We start from the raw sequence: 23,831 nt of genomic DNA, 5'->3' as shown, positions 1-23,831 counted from the left end.
AGCTCCCAAAAAGTTTGTTGATATTGCTTAAAATTCTCTGTTCCTGTGAATTATTTTAATAATTCAATTTTGCCTGCGTTTTTCACATATGTCGTCCAATCTTAATTAAACTTTGTATATAGCATATTTACAGGAGTTGTAACATTCTCCAAGTATTTGATTTAACATATTGTGTATCATGGTGTGGCCAAATCAATAAAAATTGCTGTATCTGCTGAACACTGAATACCACAAGGACACTAAGTGTGGTGCTGTCAAGGTTAGAAACATGATTCTGCATTCAAATTCTCATGAACATCTGAAACCACCAGAAGGGTTCTGCATCCATGAGCTTCGCAATTAGGCTAGCATTTTAACAGTCCAACTGGGAACGTTGTCAAACTAGTAACTGTGTTTCCTTGAACCATAACATACCAGAACAGGTTAGGGTAAGCTTAAACTGATGAGGATATCACTGACAAATAATGACAGTGATTATCTGTTTTTTTTTTTGTTTTTGTTGTTGTTGTTTGTAGTCACAAGCTTTTTGCTCAAGTCCAAAACTGAAGAACAACAGGAATCGCTCAAACATACAATTTAAAGAAGCCACGATATGAAGTGAGCACCCAGATTTAAATCTGTAAACTTTAGGTGAACATGCTGCTAAAGTAGCTGACAGAAGGTTTTAATATCAGCTTGAATGTGATGAACACTTCTGTCCAACAGAGTCCAGATCTGATGGTAGATTTCCTGCCTCCTCCCCTTTACAAGTCTGCCAGCTGAGGGATTGGGGTCATTACAATCCTGCAAAGTACAAACCTGACACACCTAACTCATGCAAATAGACATGTGATGGTTGAAAGAAACTGTTTGGGTGTGGTCTCATGTGTGATGATTTTGTTTGCCTTGAAGGTAGTAAAACCTCTGGGGATGTTTGCAGTTGCTGAGAGATAAAATGGCGCAGAGAGGAAATCAGCTGAATTCAGAGAAACTTTCTTGTTCCATCTGTCTGGATCTATTGAAGGATCCAGTCACTATTTCCTGTGGACACAGCTACTGCATGAACTGCATTAAAACACACTGGGATGGAGAGGACAGGAAGAGAATCTACAGCTGCCCTCAATGCAAGAAGATTTTCACATCAAGGCCTGAGCTGGTCAAAAGTGTCATGTTAGCAGAGTTAGTGGAGGAGCAGAAGAAGACTGGACTCCAAGCTGCTGCTGCTGATCTCTGCTATGCTGGACCTGAAGATGTGGCCTGTGATGTCTGTACTGGGAGGAAGATGAAATCTGTCAAGTCCTGTTTGCGCTGCATGATCTCCTACTGTGAGCAACACCTCCAACCTCACTATGATTCACCTCCATTAAAGAAACATAAGCTGATGGAGCCCTCCAAGAACCTCCAGGAGAACATCTGCTCTCGTCATGATGAGGTGATGAAGGTTTTCTGTCGCACTGACCAACAGCTCATCTGTTATCTCTGCACAATGGATGAACATAAAGGACATGAAACAGTCCCAGCAGCAGCAGAAAGAACAGAGAAGCAGAAGGAGCTGGAGGTGAGTCGACTGAACATCCAGCAGAGGATCCAGGACAAAGAGAAAGACGTGGAGCTGCTTCAACAGGAGGTGAAGGCCATCAATGTCTGTGCTGATAAAACAGTGGAGGACAGTGAGGAGATGTTCACCCAGATGATCCATCTCATCAAGAAAAGAAGCTTAGATGTGAAGCAGCAGATCAGATCCCAGCAAAAGGCTGAAGAGAGTCAAGTCAAAGAGCTTCAGAAGAAGTGGGAGCAGGAGATCAGGGATCTGAAGAGGAAAGATGCTGAAATGAAGAAGCTGTCAGATACATCAGATCACACCCAGTTTCTCCACAACTACCCCTCAGTGTCAACATTCAGTGAATCCTCCCACTCATCCAGAATCAACATTCATCCTCGGAGACACTTTAAGGATGTGACAGCAGCTGTGAAAGAGGTCAGAGATCAAATACAGGACATTCTGAGGGACAGCAGAACAGACATCTCAATGACAGGGACTCAACCAGATGTTCCTCTGTCAGACTCACAACCAGAACCAACGACCAGAGCTGGATTCTTAAAATATTCACGAGAAATTACTCTGGATCCAAACACAGCACACAGATATCTGCTATTATCTGAGGGAAACAGAAAAGCAACGTTAAAGAATCAACAACAGTACCCTCCTCTTTACCCTCCTAATCCAGAGAGATTCGCTGAATGTTGGCAGATCCTGAGTAAACAGAGTCTGACTGGACGTTGTTACTGGGAGGTGGAGTGGAGAGGAGGAGGAGGAGTTAAGGTCGCAGTCGCATACAAGAACATCAGCAGAGAAGGGAGATCAGATGAATGTCAATTTGGATTCAACAACAAATCTTGGGCTTTATGGTGTTACACAGACAGACAGACATTTTTGCACAACAGAGTGAAAACTCTCCTCTCAGGTCCTCGGTCCTCCAGAATCGGCATCTATCTGGATCACAGTGCAGGTATTCTGTCTTTCTACAGCGTCTCTAAAACCATGACTCTCCTACACAGAGTCCAGACCACATTCACTGAGCCTCTACTAGTTGGATTTCATCTTTGGAATCTTCACAACTCTGCTGAGTTCATTAAACTCAAATAGAGTAATTCCAGTGTCTGAGGGTCGGTCCATGTTCAGGCCTGATTTAGATGCATCATGTAAAGTCTACTTCTGCAGTATTTGAAAGGATCTTTGACATTTTAACAGATAAATTGAATACATTTATTATAGAAAAAATGCTTCTTTTGTTTTTTGTTATTTTTTTTGTGGTGAAAACGACAGAAGTAGTGCTAAGTAACAAATATGAGTTAGTGTGACAGATCAAAGTGTCTTCCAAAAGAAAATATTGCAGTCATATTCCAGTGATTAGCTACATTTACATGTTGTACATCAATAACTTTGTTTGCCTTTTCCTGTGATTCAGATTCAGGTTCCAGTGATACTGCTCTTCATGTATAGCATGTCTTAAATTTTGTGCTTATTGTCTAGTTGTTGTAGAGGGTTTTCCTGATGACTGTCATTGATTCAAATGTAGAAACACATTGGAGCTGTGGTGATTAGTCAGTCAGATGATGATGAAACTGATTCATTTGTAACGGTCTTTGTTTGTCTGCTTCCATCTTCTGAATCATGAACATTTTATCACATGACAATAACTTCTTTGGGTTTTGGATTTTAAATGTTCAAATACAAAAAGGGAATATGAATTCTTTAAGACTTGAATGTGCATTTTTCTGTTTTGCTTCGACTATTTGCTAATAATTAAAATCACAATGATTGACAATTAAACTGTATTTGAAAATTAAATAAAGCTATGTACTTTTAGAATGCTTCAGAAATGTTCAAGTTCTATTTGTATGAAAGAGTAGGAATGTTTGGTTATACGTGAAAATATCTCTCACAAGCATGTCTGTCTCTCTCTCACACACACAATAGTTACAGTCATTAAACTGTTTTTTTTTTTAAATAGTCCAACGGGTTAAAGGCATCATGCATTATGTTCTCCTCTCTGATGAGCTGCTACCAAGTTAGACAAGCTCAAACTTGCAGATTCAAATTAGAAAGAGACTGAAATATCCAACCGTGATGCTTTAAAAAGTGCAATTCAGGAATCAAAGCAACATGGATGCAGAGAGATTTTCCATGAGTGAAGCAGAGACTCAAAGCGACAAACTTTGGCACATTAATGTGATGTCATGGGTTTTAAATTCTGGTGCCAATATCTATAATATGTGATTTTATAAATATCTTTTTTTTTAATGCTGTTCTATGGAAATTTGTCACACATCCAAAAAAAAGTAGCTGAAAAATGACACGCAATCATATTGCTTCATATCTCTGCAACCATTATGTGCAGAAGAATGATGGTGTCTACAGATTCAGTGGATTATGTTGGAAAGATTGACAGAGGTCCCTCCATTTGCATTGAAACCATGTGTGATGACCATGCTCACAGCCACACAAAAGGTTGTAGCATCTACTCACCCACAAACACCATTGTCACATGTTGAGTTATTTTGAGTGAATGTTTTGCGTCAAATAGATATTAAACTTGATTCAAAAAAGTGAAATCACCAAATCAGAGTAATTAAAGGAAGGTGGGTGGGGGTCTTTATTGCTATGTAATTCAGTGCAGATTTATGAGTAATACCACAATCACACCCACCCAGTATATGGTTCATGAAGAAAAAGAAAGAGAAAGAATGGGAATTGAACTCAATGAACAGAGGGAAAAATGAATAATAGACAACTTTTGTTGGGTTTTTGCTGTGTTTTCTGTGAAGATTCTGCGTGTTAGGGTAACGCAGCGGGAGCAGCATGCCACATGCGGTGTGTTCCCAGCTATGATCTGGTGTGTTTACCTGGAGCAGGCTGTAGCTCATTTGCATAAAGTAGACTGGACTCCAGCGTGTGGAGATTCCACACATCATGAAACTGTCCTCAAACATCCAAGCTAGCCATGGGTGAAATAAAACAAGGACTGCACAACTTATTTCTTTCTTCAGAAATACTTTTCCCTAAGGTGTTTTAGTAATATTAGACAAAGTTTGTGGCCGAGTCGCCATGTTGGTCCGACTTGAAATCCAGGAGCAGACCAGCCCCTGAGTCGATGTGTTTGTCCAGTCAGGGGCAGGTAAGGTGCTTAAAGAAGGTGTTGAACACAGTTCACCGTGGAGGAGAAGCTTATAACAGCTGGATCTGCACACATCGTAACCATCAGTGTTTTCAAAATAAAAGGGAAAGTTTGCGGCCGAGCCACTGTGTTTATCTGACTCATCGGCCGGACTGTCAAGCTGAAAGCGTGGTCATGTGACAATGTTGTTGTCCACTCGGCGTCTGTGCAATTTTCAGATGCAGTGTGTTGCCGTGTGGGAAAATCGCATCTAGTGGACACACGGCTTAAGTCATCTGAGTCTCCAGTGTGCCCAAGGGCGTAACTTTGGGTCTTCCATTGGGGGGGTTAAATTCTGTGCCTGTTGATTGGTATTTATTGAATCGTTTACTTTTGTAAAAGGAGTAGTGGTAATTTGGCATGTCTGTATTAGAAATAAATTGGTGATTTACTTGAAGTTGTTGCAGCTGTGTACTTATGTATTTATGCAACAATGACCAATTAATTCCTATTGTGTTTAAGTACTAGCGAGCAAGACCATAGCAGCTTCCACTTAATTGATTTTGGGTTTATGTCAACTATCTATGAAAAGAAAAATTAAGAACTTTAAAGATTAATCAGTTGCATCACTGTATTGACACAACTAAAGTACAAACAGAAAATGTCTTATGCACAATTCATGGCAACACTCAATACATCACACAATACAGGGTGGCACACTGGAGTGCAGCTTGCACCCCTATTCTGGTGTGGAGCATGTATAGAGAAAGCTAACACAGTACAAGGGCTAAGGTATGTTACCTGGTCATTTGTGCCTCCTGTGCTGCCTTTCCCTGTGCTCTCTCTCCCTCTCTTTGGTCACCTGATGATCCTCCATTACCTGGACTTCCTGTGTCACCTCCTCCTCCTCTCTCTTGCTCAACTGTTGCACCTCCTCTGTCACCTCCTCTCTCTCTCTCTCTCCTCATCTGCGACTGTGCTTCTCCTTCTCTGTCCACCTGCCTCTCTTTCATGGCCTGTTCAGCAATCATATTCTTGAACCTGGTATAAAAAAATGCTTAGTTAATGTTAAAATGGTATCAGCCCGGTTAAAAATGACCGGTAAGGTCAAAGAACAATTTGAGGAAATAAATACATTCAGGTATTTCCCAAATTTTGTCAAGATTCACGAGATGAAGTACTTCTCTTCCCCTCCTCTGTCACTGTCACCGGCTGCACGCTCCACAGCCACCTTGCTGCAGCAGAGCGTCTGTTGTCACCACGGTTACCGCTTCAGACCAACGCAGACATCAGGGATGTGATTTTTCCGCGAATTCGCGGAATTCCGCTTTTTTTCAGGGATGGGAATTTACCGCGGATCCGCGGATTTCCGCGGATTTCATTTCAAGTTTGAACACTTTATTGTCGCTGATACTCCCACGAGATGGTAACGACGCTAACGATAGCTTGTTAACGACGATTGTAAACGGCCCAATCGCTGGGCCGTTTACAGAGACGTGTGCGCACCCCCCCCCCCCCCCCCCCCCCCAAACTTTCCGCTAGAATCAGAATTTGCTGATCCCATCCCTGAGACATTCCTGTTCCTTCAGGATTTAGAAATGCCTGGAAAAATGTAGCTTCTGTGTATGCTATTGCGTTGTTTGATCAGTAAAATAGCTTCACTACTGAAAAGATATTTGATGTGGGAAAACAACAACGTTACGACCTGCCCGGTTCCCCCGAGAAATGTAGCTTAACTACGCCGCCATCCATCACTGTGTATTGGAGCAAAGTCAGCAAACAGCCCTTTAAGTTACAATTCAGTGAAAACTGACATTCCTACACAGTACATCCCCGACACTCTCTGGCTGTACCTCACAGGACAAGCTTAAACCAACTCCAGTCACAAATCATCAGCTAACTTAACAAGACAGGTAGGCTATTTTACCTCTTTTTGGTCAAGATATTTCCTTTTTTTTTAGTTGTCGGTGTCGACCAACAATGAAGAACTGTTGTTTTTCCTTTTCGCGCTTCTTTCATTTCTTCACGGCTCTGCTGTCTCCATCCATGCCAAGTATACAGGGTTAGAGAAAAGTGAACATTACGTAGAGGAGGCGCCGCGGGTTGGGTGATACCAAGTATTCGGTGGGGGTGTGGGGGGTTACCTTAAGATGATTAAACTTGCTACTGTTTTGTTGGCAAATGATATTAATAATAAAAATCAACAAGATAATTAATGCTTTTATTACATTGGAAAAATGTGATTATATTGTGGGGGTTACATTAGCTGAACGTGATTTTTGCGGGGGTCATGACCCCCATATCCCCAGTGCAAATTACGCCCTTGAGTGTGGCTCTCTGTGTCTACCTCCTCATCCTCTTTTGACCTCGCTGAACTTCCTTAGTATATTCCCTGTGATCAGTTTACATCTCTTTAGTGCGGCGTTTTGCTTGTTTCACATCTCCCTTGTGTCATTTTTGGATCATTTTGTGTCTCTCTGTGGTCATTTTATTTGCTTTAAAGATTTTTTTAAACCACATTTTGATCATTTTGCGTCTTTTGTGGTTGTGCTTTCTCTTTGTGGTCACTTTGCATCTCTTTCGCATGTCATTCTGATCGTTTAGTTTTTCTTTTGTTACTCATTTGGGACACTTTGGCTACGTTCAGACTGCAGGCTAAAGTGACCCAAATCCGATTTCTTTGCCCCTATGCGACCTGTATCTGATCTTTTCATGACAGTGTGAACGACACAGATCCGATTTTTTCAAATGCGACCCAGGCCACTTGGATATGTGGTCCTAATTCCGATACGTATCAGATCTTTTGCCATGCGACTTCAGTCTGAACGGCCAGGTCGCATTTATCCGACCTGTACGTCATTGGTACACGACAAACGTCACTATTCTGCGTTCAACCAAAACAAGAATCATGGCGGACGATACGGTGGAGTGCAGTCAATGGAGGGAAAGCGAGGTTTCTGAGCTTATAAATATTTGGGGGGACAGCTCTATTCAGGCCAAACTTGAAGGGTCTTATCGGAACCGGGCGGTTTTTGAAAATATTTCCAAAGAAATGGCCCAGCGTGGATATAAACGGTCCTGGCTCCAATGCCAAAGAAAAATAAAGAGCCTCCGAGCCAAATATAAAGAGGCTAAAGACTCAAACCAACGAAGCGGCCGTGGACGTGTTACCTGTCCATTTTATGAAGAGCTGAACCGCATTTTAGGAGACAAGCCCAGCGTTCAGCCGATAGAACTGCTGGATAGCTGCTTTGCCGAAGAGGAGCCCGAGGAGACGAGCTCAGGTCCCGCAGCTAGCGCAGCCAGCCCAGCTACCAGCTCAAGCGGTGATACAGGTGGGTTATTTACACATTACCTATAGTCATCTGGGACTTAACTTGATAACATTGAAATATGTGTGACAGCATTATGTTAAATGCCTACACAGGTGATGTGACCCTTGTATCACTATCCACTGCCTCTACCTCAGAAGAAAGTTCTGCACCAAGTGAAGATACATCCCTAAACAGCAGTGCATCTTCCACATCCACTGGCTGTAAGAAATTCTCTGCACTTTGTCTAAAAACGTGATCATATTTAATGCATTATTTAATACATGTAGTTAATTTCTAGTCCTTTTTAACTGAACGTTCGGCTTGTTTCCTCTCCTGAAAATGTCATATTTTTTAATAGAGTTCTATATATTATACGTGATATTACTGTATATAAACTGAATTGCTTGATGCTATTCCAGTTGTACCAACTTTACCAAAAAAAAGACAACACTGACATGTAATGTGTAAATTTATCTATTCTTTTATACAGCTACATCTGCCAAAACCAGAAAAAGAAAATCAAAGATGGAGGCAACGCTGGAGGTCTTTGCTGAAAAGATTAGCAGTGCCTTAAAAAATGAAGACGCAGACCTTCTGTTGAAGATGCAAGCAGCTCAGCATGAGCATGATCGCAAAATGTTCGCCATGTTAACACAGTTCATGGAGAGATCAAACCACCCTCCACAGCCACCTTTTTACCAGGCACCAATGCAGCCCTCTCAGCTTTACAACCCAAGACAGCCACCTACTCACCATTCCTCACCGTTTCCTGTGGCTTCAACTCCATCTCCTACTCAGCCTCTGTCCTTTCTTCAAGAGTTAGGTCAACCACTGCCCATCAACAATGCTCATTCACATCTCACTCAGCCCTTTTTCCAGACACAAAATCAGCATGCTTTCATCAGCCAGGGTCATTCTCCACCCTTCAAGCCACAAGATGAAGATGAAATCTAAAGGACCGTTAAGAAGTTATGAACAGTTCTAAAATGTTCATTGAATGATGCAGATTTGCACAATGTTAAGGTTTAACTGTTAATGTTATTTCTATGCATGGTTATTTGACTTATTTGATAAAGTACTTGACACCATGTTGGTTTTGAAGTATAGTATAGCGATATAGTACTTTCTGCTAATACACTGTGAAAATATTTTTGTATTGTTGATAACAGTTTTATGTTTGCGTAGCAGTTCTGCAGTGTTAAATACATGTGGATAGAAAATGCACTGCACTGCTATAGCGACACTATTTTTTGTGAAATAAAGAAAAACAAATAACAGTATTAAACATTTTATTTTGTAAAAACTTAATGCAGCTGTGGTAACAATTAAGCATAGGAATACCAAAAATCTATCCATCCTTCCATTTTCTATACCTGCTTATCCGTACAGGGTTATGGGGCTGAAGCCTATCCCAGCTGAGATTAGGCGTGAGGCAGGGTAAGAGGGTAAAAGCTTTTTTGTGGTTCAACGCTGGCTATTAAAAAGTTGAGTCAGTGCTTCTCTGATTCTTGTTGGCTGCACGTCTGCTAAGGCCCCTCCTTCAGCACATCTCTCAACACGAGGAACAGCTTCACCAGATTCTTCATAGGCCTCACCATGCATTTCACACATGTTGTGGAGTGTACAACATGCACTTATGATGGTGGGGATGGCGGAGATGTCAACATCCAGGCGTTTACCAAGGCACCTCCACCGGCCCTTCAGCCGGCCGAATGCACACTCCACGGTCATCCTGGCTCTGCTGTGGCGCTCATTGAAGTACCTTTGCTCCGCTGTCAGTGTTCCTGTGTCTGAATATCCTTTTAACAGCCAGCTTCGGAGGGGATAAGCAGGGTCACCGAGCAACATGATTGGCACTTGAACACCCATTATTTCTTCAGTGTCCTTAAGATTGTAAAGTACACAAAAGCAAAGTTAAAAATAAGGCAGAATGTGAAAATCTTACATCACTATTACTTGAATGTTAAACACTCACTGGTGGAAAAAGCTCTCCTCTCTCTGCCAATGAGTAGACAGTGGAATTCCTGAGAACCCTGGCGTCGTGGACGCTTCCTGGCCATCCAGCATAAATGTTGGTGAAGCTGTTGGAAGACAGTGCTTAATTGGTGAATATATAATGGTAGATTTATTCTAGTTTCAAAGGGTAGCATTCTAGTAGATGTATGGCTAGACCAAAATGGTGAAACACAAAGTAAATATTTAATGAACCACAATAATTTTAAATTATATTTTGATTTTTAGAATAGTCAAATATCAGTATTTCTTACCAGAACCGATGATCCACGACACCCTGCAGGATCACCGAGTGCCACCCTTTGCGGTTAAAATAGTCTGCGTGGTTCTCCTCTGGAGCAATGATGGGGATATGACTCCCATCTACTGCTCCTCCACACTGCGGGAAACCCCATCTCCGTCTGAAGCCTTCAATGACCTCTTGCAGATCATCTCCCTGTGGTAGTTTTATGTACTCAGGCATGAGAACATGACGAACTGCTCTGCAGAACCCGTGGACTATGGAGCAGACAGTGGATTTGGCTATGCCAAAGAGGTTGGCTATCGTGCGGTAACAAGCACCTGTTGCCAGCCAATAGAGCCCAACGCCAACACGTTTGCTCACCGATATGGGCTGCCGAAGACGTGTGTCTTGCCGTGACAGTGTTAAAAAGAGGCGCTCACATATGTAGGTAAAAGTCGCCCTTGTCATTCGAAAATTGTGAATGAAGTCCGCATCTGTGAAGCCTCTCACATCGCTATCCCACCACTCCTGGCTGCGACTCCGCACCCACACAGTTCTCTGGACAGACGTTGCTGCCATCGCCAAAATCCTGGCTCTCGTCCTTCTTGCCCATCTCCTTGAAACGATTAAATTAAAAATATGCTGGCTCCGGCTGGACAACAACTTAAAAATGGCCAGACATGCTCTGCTGTTAGCGTCCATGTTTACTTCCGTAAATACTGAACACGCTCTCTGCGTGTCGTTGTTGTCCTCTTCTGCGCATGCGGGACACTTTTGGGTCGTGTGAGGTTCACACAGGAGATCACATACAAGTCGCATTTATTTGGAAATGTGAACGAACTCGCAAAAAAATCGGATTTCACAAAAAAATCGGAATTGAGCATTAAGCCCTGCAGTCTGAACGTAGCCTTTGTGTCCGAGTTCATTTTGGACCTCTGTGCAGTCATTTTGTACAGTCATTTTTTTGGCCCTTTCCATGATTTTTTATGTCTCTTTGTGGTAATTTTTTGTGTTAATTTGATATCGTTTTCATGGTTTTGCATTCCCTTATAGTCATTCTCATTTAATTTTGGTTTTGTTTAAGGTTATTTTTCCATTTGCCATAAATATGAATGACAAAATAAACCGTTATCAGATTTATTCTCTCCCAGAGACTTCGATATCACCATGCAATAATGTGCTTTGTGGCAGAGATATTACACAGTTTTCCAATCCATGGTGTTGTGCCAGCAGACAGATAAATCAGTGCAACATTTATTGACGCACATTTTTTTTCTTTTTTTTGTGGTGAATGCATGCACTCAGGTTCATGCAGTTTGGCACGATTTTAAACTAAACAAAATATGCTCAAATAAGTGTGACTCCTCGCATATTTTAACAGGTATAAAAATAATCCAGCATTTAAACTGTCCAGCATGAAGAAACCAAATTAGCTCCCTAAAAGTTTGTTGATATTGCTTAAAATTCTCTGTCCCTGTGAATGTTTTATTAATTACAATTTTGCCTGCGTTTTTCACATATGTCGTCCAATCTTAATTAAACTTTGTATATAGCATGTTTGCAGGAGTTGTAACATTCTCCAAGTATTTGATTTAACATATTGTGTATCATGGGTGTGGCCAAATCAATAACAATTGCTGTATCTTCTGAACACTGAATACCACAAGGACACTAAGTGTGGTGCTGTCAAGGTTAGAAACATGATTCTGCATTCAAATTCTCGCCCATTAACATCTGAAACAACCAGAAGGGTTCTGCATCTATGAGCTTCGCAATTACGCTAGCATTTTCTGAAGGAAAGGCATTGTAATTACAGTCAGATTTTTTTTAGGCCTTTTTCTTTATGTGGTCCTGATTTACCTCCCTTCCTCTTCATTTTTCCTTTTTTCTTTCCTTTTGAAAGTATGAAACCTAACTTCAAGTTACTTTCACTTTGGATTCTTCAGAATATTCCATGTATAACTTGTTTACTTTAAAATTTAGATTTAAATACAGGGTTTTTACTTGTGAGTGACCTTCTCATGATTTGGCGTCAGTCAAAGCAGAACTTTTACCGACTGTCAGCAAAACATCTGACTAACACTGCAGGTGACAGGTGTGAGGCTTATTCTGGGCATATACTGGACATATGCTCTGTGAATGTGTACAAGTGGCTCCACACTTTTAACAGTCCAACTGGGAACGTTGTCAAACTAGTAACTGTGTTTCCTTGAACCATAACAGGTTAGGGTAAACTTAAACTGATGAGGATCTCACTGACAAATAATGCAAGTGATTATCTGTTTTTTTCTTTGTTGTTGTTGTTTTTTGTTGTCACAAGCTTTTTGCTCAAGTCCAAAACTGAAGAACAACAGGAATCGCTCAAACATACAGCCATGACCATAAGTTTGGACACAGCATGACTTACTATGTCTGTTTTGATGTCTATTACAGAACATAACTAATATTTTTGACAGCACCAGTTTAATTAGTCAACAAATCAACAAGGGATATAATATTATCAATAAATTCCAACAATTGGAACAACTTTGTTCCCAAAACATAATATTAGAAGAAAATAACAAAAAAAATGCAGTACTTTCACAACCGAATTTGGTAAGAATAACAAAATGACACCAAACTCTTTTGATGTTTTTTTTAAATGTGAAACTTAACATAGTTCTCAGGAGTTGTGTACTGTATTGTAAGTGACAATTTTGTGGTATTTTCTAAGATTCACAAGCGTCATGGTACTTGTGTCCAAACTTATGGCCATGGCTGTACAATTTAAAGAAGTCACAATATGAAGTGAAAACCACAGATTTAAATCTGTAAACTTTAGGTGAACATGCTGCTAAAGTAGCTGACAGAAGGGTATAATATCAGCTTGAATGTGATGAACACTTCTCTCCAACAGAGTCCAGATCTAATGGTAGATTTCCTGCCTCCTTCCCTTTTACAAATCTGCCAGCTGAGGGATTGGGGTCATTACAATCCTACAAAGTACAAAACCTGACACACCTAACTCATGCAAATAGACATGTGATGGTTGAACCTGTTTGGGTGTGGCCTCCTGTGTGATGATTTTGTTTGCCTTGAAGGTAGTAAAACCTCTGTGGATGTTTGCAGTTATTGAGAGATAAAATGGCGCAGAGAGGAAATCAGCTGAATTCAGAGAAACTTTCTTGTTCCATCTGTCTGGATCTACTGAAGGATCCAGTGACAATTTCCTGTGGACACAGCTACTGCATGAACTGCATTAAAACACACTGGGATGGAGAGGACAGGAAGAGAATCTACAGCTGCCCTCAATGCAAAAAGATTTTCACATCAAGGCCTGAGCTGGTCAAAAGTGTCATGTTAGCAGAGTTAGTGGAGGAGCAGAAGAAGACTGGACTCCAAGCTGCTGCTGCTGATCTCTGCTATGCTGGACCTGAAGATGTGGCCTGTGATGTCTGTACCGGGAGGAAGATGAAATCTGTCAAGTCCTGTTTGCGCTGCATGATCTCCTACTGTGAGCAACACCTCCAACCTCACTATGATTCACCTCCATTAAAGAAACATAAGCTGATGGAGCCCTCCAAGAACCTCCAGGAGAACATCTGCTCTCGTCATGATGAGGTGATGAAGGTTTTCTGTCACACTGACCAACAGTTGGTGTGTTATTTCTGCACAATGGATGAACATAAAGGACATGAAACAGTCCCAGCAGCAGCAGAAAGAACAAAGAAGCAGAAGGAGCTGGAGGTGAGTCGACTGAACATCCAGCAGAGGATCCAGGACAAAGAGAAAGATGTGGAGCTGCTTCAACAGGAGGTGAAGGCCATCAATGTCTGTGCTGATAAAACAGTGGAGGACAGTGAGGAGATGTTCAAGCAGATGATCCATCTCATTAAGAAAAAAAGCTTAGATGTGAAGCAGCAGATCAGATCCCAGCAAAAGGCTGAAGAGAGTCGAGTCAAAGAGCTTCAGAAGAAGCTGGAGCAGGAGATCAAGGATCTGAAGAGGAAAGACGCTGAGCTGAAGAAGCTGTCAGATACACCAGATCACACCCAGTTTCTCCACAACTACCCCTCAGTGTCAACATTCAGTGAATCCTCCCACTCATCCAGAATCAACATTCATCCTCGGAGACACTTTAAGGATGTGACAGCAGCTGTGAAAGAGGTCAGAGATCAAATACAGGACATTCTGAGGGACAGCAGAACAGACATCTCAATGGCAGGGACTCAACCAGATGTTCCTCTGTCAGACTCACAACCAGAACCAACGACCAGAGCTGGATTCCTAAAATACGCACGACAAATTACTCTGGATCCAAACACACCACACAGATATCTGCTATTATCTGAGGGAAACAGAAAAGCAACGTTAATGAATCAACAGCAGTACCCTCCTCTTTACCCTCCTAATCCAGAGAGATTCGCTGAATGTCAGCAGGTCCTGAGTAAACAGAGTCTGACTGGACGTTGTTACTGGGAGGTGGAGTGGAGAGGAATAAGAGGAGTTGAGGTCGCAGTCGCATACAAGAACATCAGCAGAGAAGGGAGATCAGATGAATGTCAATTTGGATTCAACAACAAATCTTGGGCTTTACGTTGTTACATAGACAAATATAAATTTTTGCACAACAGAGTGAAAACTCTCCTCTCAGGTCCTCGGTCCTCCAGAATCGGCATCTATCTGGATCACAGTGCAGGTATTCTGTCTTTCTACAGCGTCTCTAAAACCATGACTCTCCTACACAGAGTCCAGACCACATTCACTGAGCCTCTACTAGTTGGATTTCATCTTTGGAATCTTCACAACTCTGCTGAGTTCATTAAACTCAAATCGAGTAATTCCAGTGTCTGAGGGTCGGTCCATGCTCAGGCCTGATTTAGATGCATGATACAGCCATGGCCATAAGTTTGGACACAGCATGACTTACTATGTCTGCTTTGATGTCTATTACAGAACATAACTAATATTTTTTGACAGCACCAGTTTAATTAGTCAACAAATCAACAAGGGATATAATATTATCAATAAATTCCAACAACTGGAACAACTTTGTTCCCAAAACATAATATTAGAAGAAAATAACAAAAAATGCAGTACTTTCACAACCAAATTTGGTAAGAATAACAAAATCACACCAAACTCTTTTGATGTTTTTTTTTAAATGTGAAACTTAACATAGTTCTCAGGAGTTGTGTACTGTATTGTAAGTGACAATTTTGTGGTATTTTCTAAGATTCACAAGCGTCATGGTACTTGTGTCCAAACTTATGGCCATGGCTGTACAATTTAAAGAAGTCACAATATGAAGTGAAAACCACAGATTTAAATCTGTAAACTTTAGGTGAACATGCTGCTAAAGTAGCTGACAGAAGGGTATAATATCAGCTTGAATGTGATGAACACTTCTCTCCAACAGAGTCCAGATCTAATGGTAGATTTCCTGCCTCCTTCCCTTTTACAAATCTGCCAGCTGAGGGATTGGGGTCATTACAATCCTACAAAGTACAAAACCTGACACACCTAACTCATGCAAAACATCTGACTAACACTGCAGGTGACAGGTGTGAGGCTTATTCTGGGCATATACTGGACATATGCTCTGTGAATGTGTACAAGTGGCTCCACACTTTTAACAGTCCAACTGGGAACGTTGTCAAACTAGTAACTGTGTTTCCTTGAACCATAACATACCAGAACAGGTTAGGGTAAGCTTAAACTGATGAGGATCTCACTGACAAATAATGCAAGTGATTATCTGTTTTTTTCTTTGTTGTTGTTGTTTTTTGTTGTCACAAGCTTTTTGCTCAAGTCCAAAACTGAAGAACAACAGGAATCGCTCAAACATACAGCCATGACCATAAGTTTGGACACAGCATGACTTACTATGTCTGTTTTGATGTCTATTACAGAACATAACTAATATTTTTGACAGCACCAGTTTAATTAGTCAACAAATCAACAAGGGATATAATATTATCAATAAATTCCAACAATTGGAACAACTTTGTTCCCAAAACATAATATTAGAAGAAAATAACAAAAAAATGCAGTACTTTCACAACCAAATTTGGTAAGAATAACAAAATGACACCAAACTCTTTTGATGTTTTTTTTAAATGTGAAACTTAACATAGTTCTCAGGAGTTGTGTACTGTATTGTAAGTGACAATTTTGTGGTATTTTCTAAGATTCACAAGCGTCATGGTACTTGTGTCCAAACTTATGGCCATGGCTGTACAATTTAAAGAAGTCACAATATGAAGTGAAAACCACAGATTTAAATCTGTAAACTTTAGGTGAACATGCTGCTAAAGTAGCTGACAGAAGGGTATAATATCAGCTTGAATGTGATGAACACTTCTCTCCAACAGAGTCCAGATCTAATGGTAGATTTCCTGCCTCCTTCCCTTTTACAAATCTGCCAGCTGAGGGATTGGGGTCATTACAATCCTACAAAGTACAAAACCTGACACACCTAACTCATGCAAAACATCTGACTAACACTGCAGGTGACAGGTGTGAGGCTTATTCTGGGCATATACTGGACATATGCTCTGTGAATGTGTACAAGTGGCTCCACACTTTTAACAGTCCAACTGGGAACGTTGTCAAACTAGTAACTGTGTTTCCTTGAACCATAACATACCAGAACAGGTTAGGGTAAGCTTAAACTGATGAGGATCTCACTGACAAATAATGCAAGTGATTATCTGTTTTTTTCTTTGTTGTTGTTGTTTTTTGTTGTCACAAGCTTTTTGCTCAAGTCCAAAACTGAAGAACAACAGGAATCGCTCAAACATACAGCCATGACCATAAGTTTGGACACAGCATGACTTACTATGTCTGTTTTGATGTCTATTACAGAACATAACTAATATTTTTGACAGCACCAGTTTAATTAGTCAACAAATCAACAAGGGATATAATATTATCAATAAATTCCAACAATTGGAACAACTTTGTTCCCAAAACATAATATTAGAAGAAAATAACAAAAAAAATGCAGTACTTTCACAACCGAATTTGGTAAGAATAACAAAATGACACCAAACTCTTTTGATGTTTTTTTTAAATGTGAAACTTAACATACACTGTAAGAATTTTCACTGTAAAATTACAGTAAATTATTGGCTAATAATTGCATTACTTTCACAGCAAGTCGCTGTAAATATTTTCACAGCAATTTACTGTAATTAATTTACAGTAGTTTACTGTAAATGTTTCACAGTAATTTACAATAAAACAACAACACTTTATTGTAAATTCACGGTTGCCATGCCCAAGGAATTACAGTAATACAGCAGTATTTAGCTGTGGACTTACTGTAAATTACCATGAAATAAATACAGTTAATTGCTGTGGAAATATTTACAATGAATTACTGTAAAAGTTCAATTTAATTCACACTGTAAGATATTGTAAAATTCACTTGTTAATTGTGATTTTACTGCACCGACACAACCATGCTTTCATATGCTCAATAAAAGAACAGAAAAAAAATGATAATTTGTTTTTTTAACTTTTTAATGTAACTGCTTACAGTAAGTGCAAAGTGCAATTAAATTTAACAGGAACATGGCAGACATGCCTTTTTTTGGTCAAGCCAGTATGAAAAAAATGTGAACAATAGAATACATGTTACATTTCACTGCATTATATTGAATAAAATAATCACCTACAGCGTTATAAACAGTTTAACAGGGTTCTCAAAGTTTGAATGACTGAGGGCCAGTTTTGGGACCCAACATTAGATTGAGGGCCATCAAAGAAAAAAACTCACATGTCACTTTGTTATACTAAGTCCATGGAAAAGTTAGTTCTTATATTACATAAAGTTTTGTTTAAAAAAGAGGCAAAATTGTGCCTAACTTTGTATGAAATATGAAGACTAAGTTTTCAGTGAAGACGTCTGTGGGGACGTTAGTCCTTAAAAAAGGCTAAAATGTGCTATAGTAGCATCTAATTTTGTATTAAAATAATAATATAAAGACTACATTTTCTCATATATATTTTTTGAAAACTTTATTGTGATTGTTCTCAATTTTTTAAAGCACTTTTCATTTGTGCATGAAGGGATTGTGTATTACTGCACATCTTTTTTTGTGAAATAAATTTAAAAAATTTTTGGGATGCAACTTTGAATTTGGGTACTAAGACTGGACTATTTGAGAACCACTGCCTTGGCTCATCATGAGCTGCCAGAAAATGCCTCCAATGGCCCTCATTAGGCCCTCACTTTGAGAACCCATGCCCAAAACAATTTCAAAATAAAACAAGTAGGAGACATAGGTTCCCTTGGCAAACATGCCTGCATATTCTGAACAAAATGTAAACATCTCAACAAACACTTTTAAAAACGATTCAATATAAAATGTGCAACAGCAAAAATGTGCAACAGTAAAACCACTCAAAGTCAGACAGGAGAAATAGATTCTGCCTCTTATTTGTAATGTGGTGGTCTAAAGATGTCCTTTTAAGATGTTTTCATGCTGACAAAGTAAACAGATATCAGCGTGGTTGTATCAGGTTGAAGACCATAACCGGTGTTTTCCAGTGTTTAAACAATAAAGTAATAAACATGTTGTCTGGATCAGGAATAGTGAAAATTGGTGTTTTTTTGCTATTCAAATGTACATGAAATCAAAATGGCTGCCAAACAGAATCCAGGGGTCATAACAAACAAAAAGGGATACCCTTAAGTTGTTAAAGAAAAAAAAATCATTCCGTCTACATTGCCTGCCACTCAAAGTCCACAAGTTTCCTCATCAGTGTGCTGACATGTGGGTTGATGCCTCCACGCTTCCTCTTTGCCTTGGAGCCCGTTTCTGGGTTGATACTCAAGAAGCATCTGTAAATCAAATAATCGATAAAGCATTAATATCAGGTGATCTTTTATGTTTTATCAATCCTCTGGACTTTTTGTCCGTTGAGGGAAATTTTCCCTTATTTTTTGGCCATAACTTTCACTGTATGACTTTTGGCTGGGATGCTTAATTTTATGTAACTTGTCAAAACTTGGTTTGTAATTTTTTTCAAAAAATGCATTCATTTATACCCTTAAAGGATCTATAATCTGGTGTTATATCTGTTTTAGATGTTGAAAATGACCGAAAATGGCTGATTTTCAATATAAAAGTGATCGGAGACAAGAGGTTTTTTTATGTGGTATCAGACCTTGGATATGTCAAAGATTGGTAACAAGACTGATTTTGATCCATAATTAGTTTTTTTGTAGTTTCAGTTTTGAAATAAAAAAACACTCATAGTTATACCCTTAGTAGACATTTTTGTCCCATAGTGTCCATTAGTGTGTTTATGTGTTAGAGTCTCATTTTTGAGTGAAATTTCCCCTTAAGCAAGGGTGTGAACAGAGGAAGCCAATAAAATGTTAATTTTAAAATTAACATACCTCTGAATAAACTCCAAAGTGCATGAACTTTTCTCAGGGTACTGGAGATTAAGATTGTAGAAGCTGGCAAAAAGCGCAGCCAACCCGCTCAAGATGTTGCTGTGTGGTCCCATCACTACTTGTTCCTCAATGGACAGCATCCACGCCCTTGGCTTCATCAGGTCACCTGAAATGAACAGATATGTACTGTCATAAGGATGTGGAATGCTGAATGTTTCATTTAGATGATTAGCAACATTGAATGATGAAAGAAAAGATAATCAGAAAAGATCAGACTCATAAGAGATGGACATAAGATACAAAATTGAGCAAAAACATGCTCAAAACACCAGTCAGCAAGTTACAATATGTAAACTTATGGAATACATTTTCAATCATTTATAAAATATTCAGTTTTCACATATTCCCTACAAATATCAAGATAAAATCCAAATAACAGTACCTTGTACAATCAAGCAGGGGGTGTTTGGCAGCACCTGCATCCTTTGCACATCAGCGGCAGTGGTACATGGCTGTAAAATAAGATAACTGTATCATACATCTGTTGCACCACAGTTTGTGCACGGTGCACACTGATTTAGAGATTCATCAGTCGGAACATTATGTGTCATAATGACACATAATAAGACTAACTTTGCCAAAAGTTGGAGGGCCCCCTTTGAATATATGCCTACGGCCTTAGGGTACTTGGATTAAGAAATCAGACAAAAGGGGGTACTGAAGCCAAAAAAGGTTAAGAAACACTGCTCATATGTGTTATCAAAAATTACAGGGTGCACAAAGGTTAAATGCATGCAAGTCTTAAAGATACCAGTACTGATTACTAATGTAATCAAAACATGCTTACTTATCTTTTTAACAACTTACATCAGTCTCAAGCATGATGGAGGTTTCGGGCTCTTTGAAGTATGCCATCAGGAGCAGAAGGACACACACAGCCTTGTCTGATGTCTCTGGCTCATATTTAGCCAGGATTTCCTCAATTGAGGGATGACGGCTGAGTTCCTGGCAGAACCGAATGATGGTACTGCCTTTGTTGTTTATGGCCTCTTGCATTTTATCGAGGATGGCGACATCTGTCAGTAGGCCGAAGTGGGTGTAAAGGCCTCTCTGCGAAAACAGAAAAGGCCACTCCTCCTGAATCTCTGCAACCATTGGTGCAGGGACACTGTTGAGGTACTGGCGTTGGATAACATATGTCTTCTCCATCAGAGCTTCTGCTGTCTCTGCTCCACCCATTCCTTTCTCCGAGTAGATGTTGGACAGTTGCTTTTTGATTTCATACAAGCTCTCCATAGTTTCTCCAGATGGGAGTTCTGTGGGACTCCACCTTACACAGCCGTATTGATCCACAGGGCCTCTTGCCATTAGTCTGCCCCCCTCAACCACTGCAGTGCGTGGCCTTTTTTCTCTGCGATGCCGCGCAAGGGTATTTTTTCTGTTCTTGTATTCCACTCTTGCTTTAATTTGTTGGAGAAGAGAGTGACTGCCATCTCCAACAATATCACCTTTCTTCCCGACATCAGCAAAACATTTAGGGTAGTCACGTACAATGCTCCGGGCAATGCTGTGACATATTGCTCTTGTTGGGTTGAGATCATGCTCAAACATCTGGTCAACAACTGCCCTCACCATGTCTTTTCTGTCCCCTGGTGATGGTCTTGCTTGATTTGACAATGCTTTTCGAATTGATGCTGTCATCCTGTCCCATCTGACCCGAAAGTCTATATACCATGGCCTGCCAGCCAGTGGAGATGAAGGCACAGAGGGGCTTGAACTTCTTGCCGAACTCGAGGATGGAGGATCAGGAGTACTTATGAGAGGTAAAGAAGGGACAGCAGCATATTCGATCTCAACTGTTCGAAGTGCTAGAGGTTGGAGGACAAAAAAATATCAACAAGTAAATGTAAGGCATGAGATAAATATATTGCTAAAAAAGAGTAAATTAATAAACTAATTACATTAAGCAATTTGTGCTATTTTGCTGATATCATAGGTCAAATGTTCATCATGACCCACTCATGCTCTAATAAAAATTAAAATTATCCAAAAGCTTAAACTGTAATTTGATATTGGTGGTGCATTTGGTCAATGTTCTTATGGCAGTGTCTAAACGCGTATTTACCTTCATTCTTGAGGCCATTCAGCAGCTTACGGCACTGGATTGGTCGAAGGCATTTCACCAGATCATTCTCTTGAACTAAAGCAAGGTCTGCTCTACTCTCAACACCAAGCTCTTCCAACGCCTCCAGCAGGGAAGTAAGAGTTTCAACAGACAGGCCAGGTAGATGTGTTGAGATTGCTTCCTCTATCTCTTCACGATTCATGTTCTTTAAGACCAGAGAGAGTGACAGACAGATTGATTACAGCAATGTACAGTCTTCACTCAGTGGAGCTTTATTTATTATAACAGTTGGGACCCTAAGAGTGCCATCACTAAGACAAAGTATTCCCATCTCAGTTTGTTCCCAGTTGCAATAGCTCTGTTCATTAATTAAGGGTAGGAGCCATCTCAAAAAGTTAAAATAAATATGCCAATTTATCGAGTTTAAACTGTACTATGAAAATAGAAAATAAAGCATATGTTTGTTCCACTCCCATAACTTTTAGACTCTAAACACACTGTGTGTCACTCTGGATTTGACTCCAATTGTAAGATAGACACATTGAACTACAGCTCAACAAAATATACTTTAGAAATATAAAATATGGCTGCTGAGTGCATTCCAATAATGTTGAGGTACAAGTTATATAAAATAGACAGCAATTTTGTGGTCATTTATGAATATAACAGAATAATATAGTTTGATACTCCACCAAATGCCTCATCAAATTACACACCATACACTATTTTTCTTTCAACCTAAAGTTATGTTTAACCTCAACAGCTTGCTCCATTATTGAGATGTCCTGTCTGCTTTCATCACCTGCCTGTTTAAACTGCCTCTAAAAAAGAATGGTGAAGAGCAATTAGTGACAGGTCAAACACTTTGTAAGCTGGAAGAGGACAGTAGTCAAGCAAATCATCATGCTTGATGCAAACATAATGCTCTTGGGCTGTGCCTAACTCACAGTAGATGCCCATGTCGCTCAACTTCACATAGGTGTGTTTCTCTGTCACAAAGTGCACACAGTCATGGCAAATAATGACTAGGTATATTTCCCCAGCATAAAGTTCTCCATCACTGTTCCCAAGTAAAACAAACATTCCTTTTTTGTAAAGAGTGCCTTTAACTGTGACACTGTTACAAGCCACGGCAGACTGTGACTCGAACTCATAACTGGCAACAGATGCCCTGATCTTGTCATTGTAATCATTTACATAAAACTCTGTACCCTTTTCTACTTGTATAGGTGTAGGAAAAAGGTTGCCTGCACTCAAATAGGCTTGCAGAAGTTGGTGTCTCTCGGCCAGAGTTTTGCAAATACTTTTGAAGTTCTGTAATTTTCTGGCACATTGCTTGAAAAATGTGTGTTTACTTTCAAACCTGAGAGTCCACAGGCGAATAAGTGGGCCAAAGTGTATGATCAGCTCTGGATAGTGGCACAAATAATGGTGCTTAGGCTTCAAGGAATGACCAGGGAAGAGCTTTTTCCTGTGGTATATGTATTCTTCAATGATGACTTTCAGATAGGCTACTTGACCTGCTGTAATGGCTGGTGCACAGACAAGTTCCACTATCTCCCTTAACTGCAAAATAAGCTGCCAAACCTCATTGTTACAAGGATCCTTAATCCTGTCTCCCACCAAGAGAGGTAGCAATCTGAGAAGGCACCAGTTTTGAACTGCATGCCCACTTAATCTCTCACTTCCAGGGAGGACATCTGCTGGTTTGTCAAAGCCATCATTTCCTTGGTATTTGAATTGGCTCTTGCACCGATTCAATTGCAGGTAAGTAAAATGCTTCTCCTTGACTAAATTGCTGATGAACAATGCAAGGTCATAAGAGACAATACCCTCAAACAAGTCATGACCTAAGCATGGTGGAAGGCCAGGTTGACAGACATGAAAATGAGCCAGCTGGTTAAAAGGAGAGTCGCACTTTATGCCACATACCGAGTCAGTGACAGTAGTTGTTAGATTTTGCAAGTGACTTTGGTAAGATTGTGCTGTTCTGGGGGTACCGCACAACAGAGGTTCGTTCAAAAATGCTGCTCTGTCTACCTCACAGAAGCGACAGAAATAGTCAGCCCGGCTGAAATTTTCTAAAAAGCCCCCAATAGAATGGGATCCCAAGTTATCTCCTGAAATG

At 40.1% G+C, this 23,831-nt stretch overlaps 3 protein-coding genes across 3 annotated transcripts; 2 read left to right on the top strand and 1 right to left on the bottom strand.

The window, feature by feature from the left end:
- Nucleotides 1-934: 934 nt before the first annotated feature.
- LOC110971361 (tripartite motif-containing protein 16-like protein) lies at nucleotides 935-2,626 on the top strand. The gene is made up of 2 exons (XM_051944246.1): nucleotides 935-1,232; nucleotides 1,467-2,626. Exons 1-2 carry the CDS (start codon nucleotides 935-937, stop codon nucleotides 2,624-2,626), a joined length of 1,458 nt encoding a protein of 485 aa, XP_051800206.1.
- A 10,684-nt stretch (nucleotides 2,627-13,310) lies between these two features.
- Nucleotides 13,311-15,020, top strand: LOC127532499 (tripartite motif-containing protein 16-like). The gene is made up of 2 exons (XM_051944245.1): nucleotides 13,311-13,982; nucleotides 14,064-15,020. Exons 1-2 carry the CDS (start codon nucleotides 13,311-13,313, stop codon nucleotides 15,018-15,020), a joined length of 1,629 nt encoding a protein of 542 aa, XP_051800205.1.
- A 2,924-nt stretch (nucleotides 15,021-17,944) lies between these two features.
- On the bottom strand, nucleotides 17,945-21,905 carry LOC127532387 (uncharacterized). The gene is made up of 5 exons (XM_051943980.1): nucleotides 21,704-21,905; nucleotides 20,446-21,446; nucleotides 20,021-20,090; nucleotides 19,579-19,744; nucleotides 17,945-19,017 (listed from the first exon to the last, which is right to left on the bottom strand). The coding sequence occupies exons 1-5, from the start codon at nucleotides 21,903-21,905 to the stop codon at nucleotides 18,897-18,899; spliced, it is 1,560 nt and encodes a 519-aa protein (XP_051799940.1). The 3' UTR covers nucleotides 17,945-18,896.
- Nucleotides 21,906-23,831: the final 1,926 nt, after the last annotated feature.

Source organism: Acanthochromis polyacanthus, chromosome 23 (assembly GCF_021347895.1).
Source record: "Acanthochromis polyacanthus isolate Apoly-LR-REF ecotype Palm Island chromosome 23, KAUST_Apoly_ChrSc, whole genome shotgun sequence".
In the NCBI taxonomy this organism is placed as follows: Eukaryota; Metazoa; Chordata; class Actinopteri; family Pomacentridae; genus Acanthochromis; species Acanthochromis polyacanthus.
Note: the sequence above shows the minus strand (reverse complement) of the source record. Positions and strands in the feature narration are given on the sequence as shown.

Excerpts from the sequence above, each read along its gene's own strand:
- LOC110971361 (XM_051944246.1), top strand. The coding sequence starts at position 935 with ATGGCGCAGAGAGGAAATCAGCTGAATTCAGAGAAACTTTCTTGTTCC. Across the intron at positions 1,233-1,466 it reads CTATGCTGGACCTGAAGATG|TGGATGAACATAAAGGACAT; the intron begins TGGCCTGTGATG and ends ATCTCTGCACAA.
- LOC127532499 (XM_051944245.1), top strand. The coding sequence starts at position 13,311 with ATGGCGCAGAGAGGAAATCAGCTGAATTCAGAGAAACTTTCTTGTTCC. Across the intron at positions 13,983-14,063 it reads TGGAGCTGCTTCAACAGGAG|AAAAAAAGCTTAGATGTGAA; the intron begins GTGAAGGCCATC and ends CATCTCATTAAG.
- LOC127532387 (XM_051943980.1), bottom strand. The coding sequence starts at position 21,905 with ATGAATCGTGAAGAGATAGAGGAAGCAATCTCAACACATCTACCTGGC. Across the intron at positions 20,091-20,445 it reads CCATCATGCTTGAGACTGAT|CCATGTACCACTGCCGCTGA; the intron begins GTAAGTTGTTAA and ends CTTATTTTACAG. Across the intron at positions 19,745-20,020 it reads CCCCTGCTTGATTGTACAAG|GTGACCTGATGAAGCCAAGG; the intron begins GTACTGTTATTT and ends TGTTCATTTCAG.